Source organism: Myotis lucifugus, unplaced genomic scaffold (assembly GCF_000147115.1).
Source record: "Myotis lucifugus unplaced genomic scaffold, Myoluc2.0 scaffold_254, whole genome shotgun sequence".
In the NCBI taxonomy this organism is placed as follows: Eukaryota; Metazoa; Chordata; class Mammalia; order Chiroptera; family Vespertilionidae; genus Myotis; species Myotis lucifugus.
Window position 1 is genome coordinate 1,007,777 of NW_005871302.1, and position 13,141 is coordinate 1,020,917.

At 55.3% G+C, this 13,141-nt stretch overlaps 1 protein-coding gene across 1 annotated transcript in view; it reads right to left on the reverse strand.

Annotated features, from left to right (window-relative positions):
- Positions 1-864, reverse strand: part of HOXB9 (homeobox B9) — a 3,707-nt gene extending 2,843 nt beyond the window's left edge. Inside the window, exon 1 of the mRNA XM_006098925.3 lies at positions 264-864. Coding sequence (XP_006098987.1) covers positions 264-777 — 514 coding nt within the window. The 5' untranslated portion in view covers positions 778-864. The remainder of the gene's footprint in view (positions 1-263) is intronic.
- Positions 865-13,141: the final 12,277 nt, after the last annotated feature.

Here is a 13,141-nt window from a genome sequence, read left to right on the forward strand (position 1 = left end):
CTGGTCCCTGCTCCCCCGTTTCCTCCTGGGCTCTGCGAAGTGGGGGCGCCGCTCCTCCCGCGGCCTCGGGCTCCCCTCCGGGACACCCGGCCGGCTTCCTCCCTCCTTCCTTCCTTCCTTCCTTCCTTCCGCCCTCTTCCCTCCTCCCCCGCTCCCCGCCGCCCGCGCCGCGGTCTCCCTTCACATTGTCCGCCGTTTATGGCCTCTCCCCTCCCCCTCGCCTGGCCTTCGGCCTGGGCATTTCCTCACTTTTTATAACTTACTTTGATCCGGCCTCTCTTTGTCCTCGCTTCCTTCGCAAATTTTATTGTCCCCGAAGCCGGGTCTTTGATTAGACAGGACGGCCTCCCTGCCCGCCGAAGTTTCCAAACTGTACTCGGGGGCGCCCGGCTTCAGCAGCTCCCCCGGCGCGCCCAGCAGCGGCTCCGCCTTCACCGCCGGGCCGGGCCCCGGGGCCGCCTCGCCGCGCGGCGCCGGCTCCAGCCAGGTGCGGAGGTACCTGCTCTCGGCCGGCGGGACGCCCTGGGGCTGGAGGTAGTGGTGGTAGACGGCCGGCAGGCTCCCCGACGCGTGCGGGCTCAGAGGCGCCCAGGACGCGCCAGACACCGGCGCTTTGGGCTGGAAGCTGCAGGAGGGGAACTCCAGGTGCTCCGCGTGACCCGGCTGCCGGGGGCTCGCGTACTGGCCGGAAGGAAACTTGGCTGGAGGCGCGTCCTCACTCTCGTGACTTATGATCGAGTCGACATAATAGCTGCTAAGCGTCTCAGAAATGGACATTCTCAGACATTATCCTGGGCGCTAGCAGGGGGAAGGGAAGCGCTCGCGCGGCGGCGCCCGGGCAGGGAGAGGTGGCACCCAGACCGGGGTGAGGGCTTTCGGACACGACCCCCCCGGCCCCCCACCCTCCCACCCCCACCCCCTGCTCAACTTCTCAGCCAACAAAGTACAGTGGAGCGGCCCGGCTCAGCGCTCCTTGCAAAATGATTGGTCAAAGTTTTTCCGACTGCCTGATAAAGCGTCACTCCGACATAAATCAATCCGGCGAGGGGGCCGCGCGCTCTGTCATCCGTCCGCAGCGCATTCCATATCGAGGATGGATTGTTTTATGCTGATGCAATGTGCTATCACGTCAGGGCTCGGGCGGCCACGTAACCTCAGCAAGAGCAGCCGGCCGCCCGGTCCCTCCGCCTTTTGCGAGATTTTTTGGTGGATTTCTCGATGGGGGGGTGGTGGCGGGGGCGGAGGAGAGGCGAAGGGAAGCAGCGGCTGCCTCTGGAGGGACGCGGGCGGCGGAGCCCTCTCCCCAGGCGGGTCGGGGAGGGAGAGAGGGAGAGCAGGACAGTGGGAGGGACCGAGCCCCAGCTTGGGAGCAGCCAGAAGGGCCCAGGGCGTAATTAACCAGGAAGTGGTCCTGCCCCCCCCCCCACCGCCCCCCTACACACACACACACCTTCACTCCATCCCTCGGGCCCTCCTTTCCTCTTTTCTGTCCTCTTGTCACAAGATTATGAAACAACTGCGCAGCAGCCATTCATTGGAGATGGTTGGGGAGAGAAGTTGGGGATTTTTGAGACGTGATCCTCTTTGGAGGGGGCTCTCTGCGACTATTCGAGGAAGGTTACTGCCCTGGGACTTTCTCCTGACCCCTCAGTAGCTGAGAGAGGGGAATATAAGGGGGTGAGTGTCCAAAAATCCTGACCTAAAATTCAGCTGTCCTGAACTTAGAACCTGCATGAGTTGAAAGGGATTCATCAGGCCCTGGAAAGTTGAGCTTCTGAAAGAGTTTAATACAACCCATCAAAGCTCCTCTAGACTTCCGGGACCTCTCTTTGGCCCTGGACAGAGGGAAGTATGGGGTTGGGGGGACACCGCCATTTCTCCTTCCCTCCACTGAATAACAGGCCAGGCCCTTAAAATTGCCCAGATGGGGGATTGGATGTGACAAAGGATTAAGGCAACTTCCCTAAGGTGTCAGCGAGCAGAGGTGTGGGGAGGGGTCCAGCTACCTCCCTTCCGCCCAGTGAGGATGGAGCCTTTCAAAGTTCTGTCCCACTCCTCTCACCCCTCAGTCGTCCAGAAAGATCTCCAGACACTACTGTTGGACACCAACCAGCCTAGGCAGAGAGCCCGTGGGGTCCGTCTCCCGTCACCCGCGCCTTCTCTCGCTGGAGTTTCCAAATCCCCTGTTTTGTTGGTATCAATTCTTTGGGCCCTGAGCTTGCTCTTCCTGCTTCTGCCCTGGGTGCAGTGGCCTGGACAGACCCGATTCTCCTCTCCCCCCCTCCTCTCCCTCCTCTCCTCCGGTTGTGTTTAGGGGCAGGCTGGGGCTGATTTCCTCCGCATTCTCCAACTCTGGGCCGTTATAAAATAGGCCGCCCCCCCCATTATTTTAACACAAGCGGGGCCATGCTAATGTGAGGTTTTATCATGTTGGCCATGGCCCTCTCTGCTGTGCAGCAGGCTGCAGATTACCTCTGCACACACACACACACACACACACACCCTCCCGCCAGCTTTTCTCTCCAAATGAAGCCATCTCGTGTCATTACATGTGAAATACGAGGGCAAAGCGCCATATTTCTTCACATTATGGCGATTTCAAAATGATTTTTTAAAGATCAATGCGGGCACCCAGCCGCCCCCTCCCCTCCTCTCCCACCCCAGCTCTCCGAGGGTGACAGGCAGGCATATCCGAAACCAAACAGCAGGAAGATCTGCTTTCTCCAGGGGACCCAAGTGCGGCGGAGAGAAAAAATAAAAATAAACCCCGATGCCAATCCTAAGTAGCGCCGGACACTTGGGAAAGTCCAGAGAGCTACCTGGACTCGCCAGCCGGAAGCTGGGCGCCGAGTGGATGAGTCACAGTTAAGGCGCAGCACCTGTTCCGAATTTGCCAGCTGCATGGAGTCCGCTGTTGGCTTTACCTGTAATAAACATATTCTTCAGGGAAAAGTCTCTCCTGCCATAAATAATCGTGCTCTGAAGCAGGGCGGGCTGCGGACATGGCCTCTGTGGGATATAAATTAGGGTCCAAAGGAGGTTCGGACTGTGGGCAGAGACTTTATTTATTTATGGGAAAGTCACGGCACTGGGTTGTTCTTAAGACTCAGGCTGTGCCGGCGCTGAGCTCGCCAGCCGCCCTCCTGGCGGCCCTTCCCACTCTGGCTGTGCTGCTGCCCCCCTTTGCAGGAGAGAAGTCCAGAGGGCCACTGAGTTGAGGGAAGAAGTTGGAGGAAGAAGAGCGTTTGGGCTCATGGGTTGTGCCCTCCCAGGGTGGAGGGTCCCAGCAGGCAGGGTCTAGGCTGCGGGCTGCTGTCTGTCTGAGGAGCTGCCCCTCATCTGGGTGGTTCCTGGGTGCTGACCAAGGGGACCCAGACCTCTTTTCTGCCCCCAGAACTCAGCCTGCGCTCACACAGAAGCTGGAGAATGGGAACGATGTCAAAATGACAGGCTTTGAGGGTCTCCGTCTCCTCAGAGAGGGGACCCTGAAAGGAAAAGAATGAACTGGCCCCTCAGCTCATGTCCCGCCAGGTGGGGACTCGGGTGCAACCAAGCAATGAGCCCCACCCAGGTGGGCTTTCTAGAAAACACTGTTGCTCCAAATTGAAACTCAACTCCAGTTCAGACAAATGACCAAAGGGTTGGCTGAGGGGGAGCCCCTGGTTTGGTGTTCTAAAGGCCATCGTCCCCCCCCCCAAAAAAAACCCCACAAAACCCTTATTTTCTCTCGCAGACAATGCTACCTACCCTGACCGAGGGAGGCAAACAAGATTTCAGCCAGTGATGCGGTTTCTAAAGATGCCTAATAGAGGGGTTCCTTGAGTGAGGGTCACCTTGTCCTGAGAGAGCAAACTGTACCCCACCCCACCCCCAATCCTAAAGAGAAAGAAGGGAAACCCTGCTTTCCCTGGAAGCCTCTTGCCATTCCCTGCACAGGAGCGCGCCTGAACACAGCTGGGCTGGTGTCTGGTGGCTCGGGGAAGAGCAGGCAGGGACAAGCTGCAGCCCTGCTCACACTGGGGCCCTGAGCGCACAGGAGTGAGGCCGAGGTGGGGAGCGCAGAGGCCAAGCCTGGCCTGGACCAGCTGGTGAGTGCTTAGCTTGAGGGGTGGCTTTTAGAAGGGTCCTTGTCAGTAAGAGAAAATTTTAAACAAAGGGGGAAATAAACCAAAAAAAAAAAGAAGAAGAAGAAAGTAAAAACAAAAATAATAAAGGGGAAAGATTGTTTTTAATCGATAAGCTAAGCTGAAATTTATGCATGCTGTGTTTGAATAGATGTGTGTATCCTGTATGTATATTTCAAATCAATATTGAACCTAGTGTGTAAACATACTGTATTCCATGCTGCATATAGAATATGTAATAAGTAAAAATCTGCCCAACCATGATACCTGATTGCTTAAGCATTTGTATGTAAGATCTAGTGGTATATATGTGGATGTGTGAATAACTCCCGTGATGTAGATTTACAGCTCTACTCATATAAGAAGATCTATGATCCAAAAGCTTTTGTGGACGTTTTTGTAACCATCACACCCCTATGGAAAGGGCAAAAACTTGAGTATTTGTGTCCTTGAATTGTAGCTATAAAACATGAGTGGGTTCGGAAGCTGCCATTGAAAATCTGCCTGTTGACTTGATAGTCAAGCCAAGTAGATACCGTCCGTATTCTCCAACAAATGCATGTGGCTTAAAGCTGGATTCTTTTACAACTTCCTTCTAAAATATTTCTCTGGAAGGTGAAGGAAATGCCTCACATTGGTTCAGGGAGGTCATGGAATTTTGTGACTTTTTTGTCCGACCATGAAATCCTTTACTGCGTATCTTTCCCAAAGCTGCGGGGGCAGCGTGCGTCGTGTGATCCTTATTTCATGGTGGTGATGGGCACCAGATGAAGACACCATTAGTTGTGCATGAGCGTGTTCCACACAAGTGTGCCTCTGACCAGCAGAGAGAGCTGAGTCTAATGGGAAAGCTCTCAGTAACTGTGGAGGTCACACGAAAGCACTGCTGTGCACAACGAAATCAGAAAAGTCCCCGAGTCTCTGTCCCCAAGCACCCTGAGATCTTTCTTCTGACCCAGAATCGGAGTCCAGGCCCCTCTGGGAAAGGAGGTGTGGAGACACTTGCTCCAGGGGGAGAAGTCAAGGACCCCAGAACCCGCACCCTTTCCACAAAACGACCTCCAAAATGAATCGCATGGAGTCTGCACACATGAGTTCAAACCTCAGCACTTCCACGCCCTGCGAGTGGGAATTTTCACTGTAAAGCAACGAAATCTTCTGCTCAGCCTCCCTCCCCAAGCGCCAGAGGTGAAAGGATGGACTGAGAGGTCAGCGGCCCAGGCAGATCCCTGGAATCTCCTCTTCCCAACTCTCAGCCATCAGGGATCTGGAAGGAGGTGGTGGGGTGGTGGGGGTGGCTGACTCTTTGGGAGGGAGCATCCAGGAGGCCAAACGGGGTGGGCAGCAGGCGGGACAGAAAGGAGCTGAGCAGGTAGAAGGTTATTACGAAATTGCTTCCATAAAACCTGTGGCTGTTGTAAAACTCTCTGCTTTCCAAAGACTTTATTTCCTCCTTTCTCTCTAACATCCCCCCTTTTTTTCTTTTTTACAGCACTGTTCCTGGGAGGGGGTGGCCAAGGGACGCCAGGGATGGAAGACAGTGAGGCTCCGAGTGGCTGGGCAGGTTTGGGAGAGCCCCAGGGAGAAGCAAGGTAAGGCAACAGGACACTCCAGGCATTCTTCACCCAGACGAGGACAAGAAAGTGTCAGGGGGCAGTAGAGTGGGCCTTTGCTCACCAGGACAGCGGGTTGAAGACTGCCTTTCCTCTGGGTGGGGGGGTGGGTCTCCCGAGGGCCCCTCCACCCTAGCAGAGGCCTGTTGTTCAGAGACCCCCTCCTTTGCCATCCAAGTCAGCCTGGCGCCGCCAGAGCCCCATCCGGTTGGGCCCCTTTCTACATTTCCTCTGCCTCAAGGGGGAGGGGGGCAGTTTGGGAACAAAAGTTAGCTTATGCTTTGGACTGTCACACGCCTTCCGCCAGCACTTCTAGTTAGTCCTTCCCTGGGCAGAGAGCCAGGAGCCTGGAGAGGGCTGGGGTCAAAGAGGGTATCACAGCTTTGCCCCTGCCCCACCCCCTGCTCCATCACCGGTCACGCTATCCGTCTGCCCAAGACTGAGCTCCCCACTAGCCTACAAGTCAGACCCCTGTCCCAGGAGTTGGCCCTGAAGACCTAGGTAAACCTGCAGCCCAGACCAAGGGTCTATGAGGAAGCCTTGGCCTCTCCTAGGGCAGGAGCCAACTGTGGGATTGAGAAACGACTTTTTTTTTTAACCCACCGCTGTCCCACTAGGGGGCTCTAGGAAGGAGCCTGGAGGCCCAGAGGCTGACATTGCAAAGGATCCTGATGTTTCCCTTTCTTCCGGGCTATACTGAGCCCTCTTCAAGGACCTAAAGCTGCCTGGAGCCCTACCTCTCAAGGGGTTACAAAAACCTCAGTGACTCCCTGTGTCTCTTGAAAGCTAGATTTGCCAAATTGGGGAAACTCTTATTGGAAAATCTGAAGGCAGACAGGAGCCCCAGACCCCAAGGGAGGAAGCTCAAAGCCCCAACTACCATCCTTGGGCTCTGCAGAACGGCTCAGCAATGTGCCCTTTGGAGAGTGGAGCGCTCCCCGTTCCTCCTTCCCCTCCCCATACACATTTTAAAAATGCAGACGTGGGGAGACACTCTAGAACTCCTGAGATCTCTTCTCTGTGGAACACCCCGGCTGCTCCCGGTTGAGGGACCTCAGGCCGCTTCGCTGTTTTGCATAGTCCTGACTCTGCCTCCCTCCCCACGCCCCTACTCCTCCAGCTAAGCGAGGAGCAGTAACTGCCGTGAGTCGGGTGGTTTAATGTCGTTGTGTTCAGAAATCCAGGCCCAACAACATGAAACTACCTAATTCACTCAGCAGTTCCAGTTCAGGTTCCGGGGGTCAAGGGCTCACTGGGGGGCAGGGCCCTGCAGCCATTTTGTGGGCCAAACCGGCTGGCCGGCTAACTTCATTCATTTTCCTCCACCTCTTCCCTCACAGAACACAGTTGCCATTCAACAACACATCCAAAGAACTGGAGGCAGGACTCCAGGCAAAACCATTCTGGAGCTCGCTCATCCTGGCCGCTCAGATTCCAGGCACTTTTGCTGTCTTGCAGGAGCCCTGGCCGGAGGGGCCCTGGGCCCAACCCCAGACCTGGACAGGGCCTCCTGGATGGGTTGATATGCCTGCGTGGTTTATCAACCTCTGTGTATGCAGCCGGAGGTCTCCACAGATAAAAAGACTTCTCAACTTCAAACTGTTACCAAGGTGAGGCTATATTCCAGGGTCGTCCAGGGTAGCTCTGAGAAGCCAAATCCTCAAGCCCGACACCAAACCCCAGTGTCCAGGCTGGGACACAGACAGGAGAGTGGAGAGGAGCGCTGAGAAGTGATGGTGGGCGAGAGTGCGAGAAAGTTATCAGGAAGACTAGGGAGCAGACGGAGGAACGGACTGGAAGGGAAGGCCGGCTGCTGACCTGAACAGCCGCTGGGAAGTCTCGCTGCTGGAAGGTCCCAGGGCCCGGGCCCCGCAGAGGCGGAGCTGTCCCAGGTAAGACAATCTATTCCGAATTCACAAATGAAACCGGGAGGGAGGCTGCGAACTCGGAGAACAGACTTGCTTCTTTCTTCCCGACCTTCAGCCTGGGCCCTTGGCTTCCAGGCCCCCACCGATGCCCGCTACCGCCACCTCTGCCTCTCCAGACACCCGCGTCCTCACAGGTGCTCCCGCACACTCTCCACACGCGGCTGGCGGCCGAGCTGGCCCCGCGGCGGCGGCGGACTTACCTGGGCAGCGGCGGCGGCGGCGCTGGACCGGAGCGGCTGCAGGAAGGTGCGGCGGATGCGAGCGCTCGAGTCCCGTCCCGCCCGGCTCCCTCCCGCCCTCGCCCGGGAGGTGAGTGTCCGAGCGGCCACGTGTCTGTCCGGCGGGGAAGTCCCAGGGAGCGAAGAAGTCTGCCTGGCCGCCCGCTCCCCGTCCCGGGTATAAATCTTGGGGACCGGAAATACAATAAAACTTCACCGTGTTGATGAACTTCAAACGGTTTACATCCCCTCGCGTCCTGAAAAGACAGACGGCCGGGGGCGGGTTACAAGGCAGGGGGAACAAATTTACGAGCCGCACAATCCCCCGCCTCGGTCCCCCCCTTTTTCCCGCCGCAGCAGACTTTGCATCGAGAGCGGCAGCCGGTCCCTGGGCTCTGCCAGGCGTGCCCTGCGCGGAGGAGCCGCCGCGCTGCCCTGTCCCCGCCCGCGGGCGGCCACGAGGCCGAGGCCCGGACGGGACGCGCCGCCCGCACGACAGTCCCGGGCCCTGCGTGGGCTCCCGGCCCGAATGGGACCCCCGATCTTCACCAACGCAGTTAGGCGCCCGGCCCTTCTAGGCTACAGCCGGGCTCTGCCCACCACGCCCCGGACCGCCGTTCTTTGCATCCGTCCGCTGAAAGCGGGTTTTTTGTTTTTCTCTTTCCGTCTCCAGCGGCCAGGCCGTGGCCCTGCCCCGCCCGTGTGCTGCCAGGTACTTGCGAGAAGAGGAGAGGGGTGGGGGCCTGAGTGGGCAGGGGCTGCTGGAGGAAACCCACCCGAGGGGCTGGTCTCGGGGAAGTGGAGTGACGGCCAGCGCTGAGCCGTGTCCAAACCAGCCTGTGCCGAGCTCCCGCCGCCGTCTCCTCTCCGGCTCTGGCTCTTCAAAAGCCTCAAGATCAAACAACAGCCACCGCCACCTGCATGTCCAGGGCCTTCTCCAGAGCGCCATCGCTCTTTTCTACTCTGGTTTGGTTTTTATAAAACTTTGTGGAATCCGCATTTGGAATCGCTATGAGGCCATCCTAACCCAAAACTAGGAAAAACCGCTTTGCGCCGTGGGTCCCGGATAACCGGGAGCGAAGTTAGTGGTTCCTGCTCACTGGGTCTGTGAGGGGCCTGGTTAGGTGCGCTGCTGGGTGGCAGAGCGAAGGAATGTGAGCACATCTCACAGTTATTCACCCGCGAAATGCCAACGGGTCAGGTCTAAGAGGCACCGGGGAGCTAAGATGAGCTCAGGCCCAGGTCGGGCTTGGGTACAAGAGTGGGACCGGGCTGCAGACTCAGGTGGGGATTTGGTGCCCTGAGGGCACCTTCCTCACCACCACCACCACCACCACCACCCCACACACACGTGGCCTTCCATGCCCCTTCCTTAAAACACACACACACACACACACACACAACAAACAGGTGCCCGAGAACTGTGAACTGTGGGGATTTCTTTCTCAATGGTTAAAAAGTGGAATGGGCCGAAACCGGTTTGGCTCAGTGGATAGAGCGTCGGCCTGAGGACTGAAGGGTCCCAGGTTCGATTCCGGTTAGGGGCATGTACCTGGGTTGCGGGCACATCCCCAGTGGGAGATGTGCAGGAGGCAGCTGATCGATGTTTCTCTCTCATCAATGTTTCTAACTCTCTATCTCTCTCCCTTCTTCTCTGTAAAAATTCAATAAAATGTGTTAAAAAATAAATAAATAAAAATAAAAAGTGGAATGGGCAGAAAAATACTAGGCTGCAGTCTACAGTTCCTGAATTTTCTGAAAGGCTACTTCTGATGTAGGCAGTCCCACTCTGCCGCAAGGGGTCAGGGGGACCCCTGGCCCCTTCCTTGCACCAAGAAGGAGGAAGAGGGGAACCAATTGACAGCTGGAGGACAAGAAGTAGCATGTTTCCATCCCAGCACTCATAGTCTAGGACAGTGATGGCGACAGAGGTGACACGCGAACTCATTTTTTTGGTTGATTTTTCTTTGTCAAACATACTTATATATTTAAATATATAAAATAAATATCAAAAATATAAGTCTTTGTTCTACTACGGTTGCAAATATCAAAAAATTTCTATATGTGACACGGCACCAGAGTTAAGTTAGGGTTTTTCAAAATGCTGACTCAAAAGGTTCGCCATCACTGGTCTAGGATATGCGTGGGGAGGCCCCTGCAGCTCCCCTCCTCATTATTTACCCGAACTCCCTCACTTTGCACTTTATCATGCTATATTTTTATTAAAAATACTGTGATGGCAGCCACTGGCAGGAACCCCTCCCCTCAGGATTGGCCTCTGGGGACTGTTAGTGCCGAACTGAGGGACCAGGGACCAGCGGATTCAAGACGTTATTACCCAGGCCCCGACCCACCCCAGGGGCCTGCAGTGTGTGTGTGGTGGGAGGGGGGGGGCAGGTCAGTGGCTCCCTGAGCCAAGGAAAGGGGATTGAACTATTTTACTCTTAGAGTCTAGACAATTTGAAGAGGCCACGGCCTTCGAGTGACATATAAGTTCTGCATACACTTTTCAGGGGCGCTGTGGCTTTCCCCCACCCCCATTCTCAGGACCCCAGCCATGGATCCCAGTTTTAAAAGGAAATTCTCTGCATGTCCTAGAACAACAGCTCAACCCCATTCCCAGAGGCGACAGCCAGCCTTCTCATTCCCAAGGAGTCAACTTTCAAATGGCCAGCACAGACCGCCACCGATAGGGGCGCTAGTGCCCACAAACACCCTCCAGTCTCATTCATCCACTAGTGGAGCAATGGCCATTCAGCGAGTAAAGGCCACTTAGACAATGTGGTTCTTTTTTTCACCCTCAGAAGTTTTCTGACTGCTTTCCCAAAAGCACGTGGATCTTCAAATTATTCAGGGAATTGAAAATGTAGCTAACCACGCTGTCAGATTTCGGGGTAACGGTTCCCTACTCCCACCCTCCGTGAAGATAAAGCAGAGTTTAGCATAATTGGAGGGGACTGGACAATCTGGATGGTGAAAGGAGGCAATATAGACACAGAGTGCAAAACACAGGATCCTCAAAGAAACGGAAATTGACACTCGTGAGAGTCACAAGAATAAATATTTCTGGGCCTTTCTGATCCCTTCTTAGGGTTCGTTGGTGGGGGCTGGAGGGGGGGGGTGTCTCAGAGAAGTCAGAGGTGCCAGAAGCCGCATCCGTGAGACTCGACGAGCTGAATTCCCCCTCTCCCCGCCCCCTCCCACCCCCCCAATTTCTGACCGAGGCTGGAGTAGCTCTATGGTCGTTGGCGGGTGACGCTGAGGCCGCGGCTGACCTCTAGGCGGCGCCCTGGCGTCGAGTCTACGCTGAACTAGAAAGATCTTCCTGCAGCTCCGAGTCCCAAGCCAGGTGAAGGGTGAAGGGTCTGGTTCCTGCAGACTCACTGGGCTTGGCCGGGAGCTGGCCGCTGGTGTGTCGCCTTTGGCGACCTCTGCCAAGCGAAAGAAACACCATTAAACGGGTGAAGGCTGGGAAAGGAATCGACTCCATCCGCCCCTTCCCCCTTCCCCGCATCGGGAGCCTTCCACAGACCAAATCTCCTTTGATCTCCACAGTAGCCAGCTCAAGGGCAGCGCCAGAATCTTCAACACCCCCCTTCCCTAACCTACAAAAGGAAACACGGAGGCCCCACGTGGTTGGCCAAGATCAGAGCAGCTGTTACAAGTGGTGAAGCAGAACTGGAGGAGGTGTCCTCTCCTCGAATGGAATGTTCTTACCCCCAAACTATGAGGACCTGAGCAACGATGTGTTTTTTGTAAGCAGGATTCGTTTCCAGAAAGGCAGCCTGTGTCGGTTGTCTATGTTGGAAGTAAAGGGGTTTCTGGGTCTGAGATTTGGGGGCGCATATAAGGGAACTGGCAGCCACCATAGGAGCAGCTCAGCGAGGATCGGGAGCCAAGACAAGTGCGGCCCCCTCCCTTCCAGGACATGGCCGGCTTATCACCTCCCTGGCTGTGTGTGATTGCCGGCAAGTGCCTTAGGCCCTCACAGGCCCAGATGAAAAAGACCTTTAACTGGGCTGTTGTGAGGTTTGAATGCTTTTATAGAAGAGGCTCTGGCGACTAAGAGAAGGTGTTGAATACCTGACTGTCCCATAAACCAAAAAGAGAAGGTCATTTAGGGCAGACAGTGGGGTCACTCCCTTGACTCGAATGGAGACGGTGAGGTATAGGGTGGGGTGGGGGGAAAGAAGCTTGTTCTGCATTCAGCCCCTCTGACTCTGAGCTCAGAGACATCCAGAGTCTGAGAAGAGAAGAGTGGGGTAGGGAAAACGGGGGTCCCTCTCTCCCTCCCCCTAAGGCAGAGATGCCTTTTTATACTTCACAGCCCTCTTCCAAGTTATTCTCAGGACAGTGGTCCCAGAGGAGAATACTCTGCAGGGAAAGAAGGGAGGAAGGGGATAGAGGGCCAGCAAAGGGCACGTGCCTGCCCTGGTAGACTAGGGTGCAGTGCCTGCCCAGGGCTGGGGCCTTGGAGAGGCGTCTTTCCCAGCCTGGCAGGGGCTGTCCCGGGTGGGGTGCCTCATTGTTGAGTGCACATCAGGAGCCTTGGGCATGTTATTCTGCTCAAACCCTGTTTTCATTCCCAGGGCTGAGTCATAAAAGACTGGAGGCGGGATAAAGCTAGGTCTGTGTGTGTCAGCATTCCTGTGAGGGTGTGTGTGTGTGTGTGTGTGTGTGTGTGTGTGTGTCTGCCCGCCTCACAAGTTTGGAGGGAAACATGGAACAACATCAGGCAAATTCAAATGGGAACATTCTGTCAGCCTCATTATCCGCCCATTTCAAGGGAAAGCATTTGGGGCTCAGAATTAGCCAGTTAATTGAATCACTTCCTTGTTCACTTGAACACAGGAGAAACTAGCTGTATTCTATTAAAACTTTCCATATTTCAAAAACTTTAAGAGCTTTTCCTTGTCAATTTTATTTCCATTCCATTCCATATTATACCTCTTGAGCATTCAAATCTGCCAGTATCACAGCAACATTATTACACACACACACACACACACAGAGAGAGAGAGAGAGAAAGACACACACACACACAGGCTTCATGCCTGGAAAAATAAGTTAGCTTCTGCATCTGCAAAATCTGGATATCTTAACTCTTAAGATCCTTGTAAGGATTAGTTAACGTACAATGTGTCTAGGGCCGTGGTTGGCAAACGGCGGCTCGCGAGCCACATGCGGCTCTTTGGCCCCTTGAGTGTGGCTCTTCCTAAGCCTTAGGAGTACCCTAATTAAGTTAATAACAATGTACC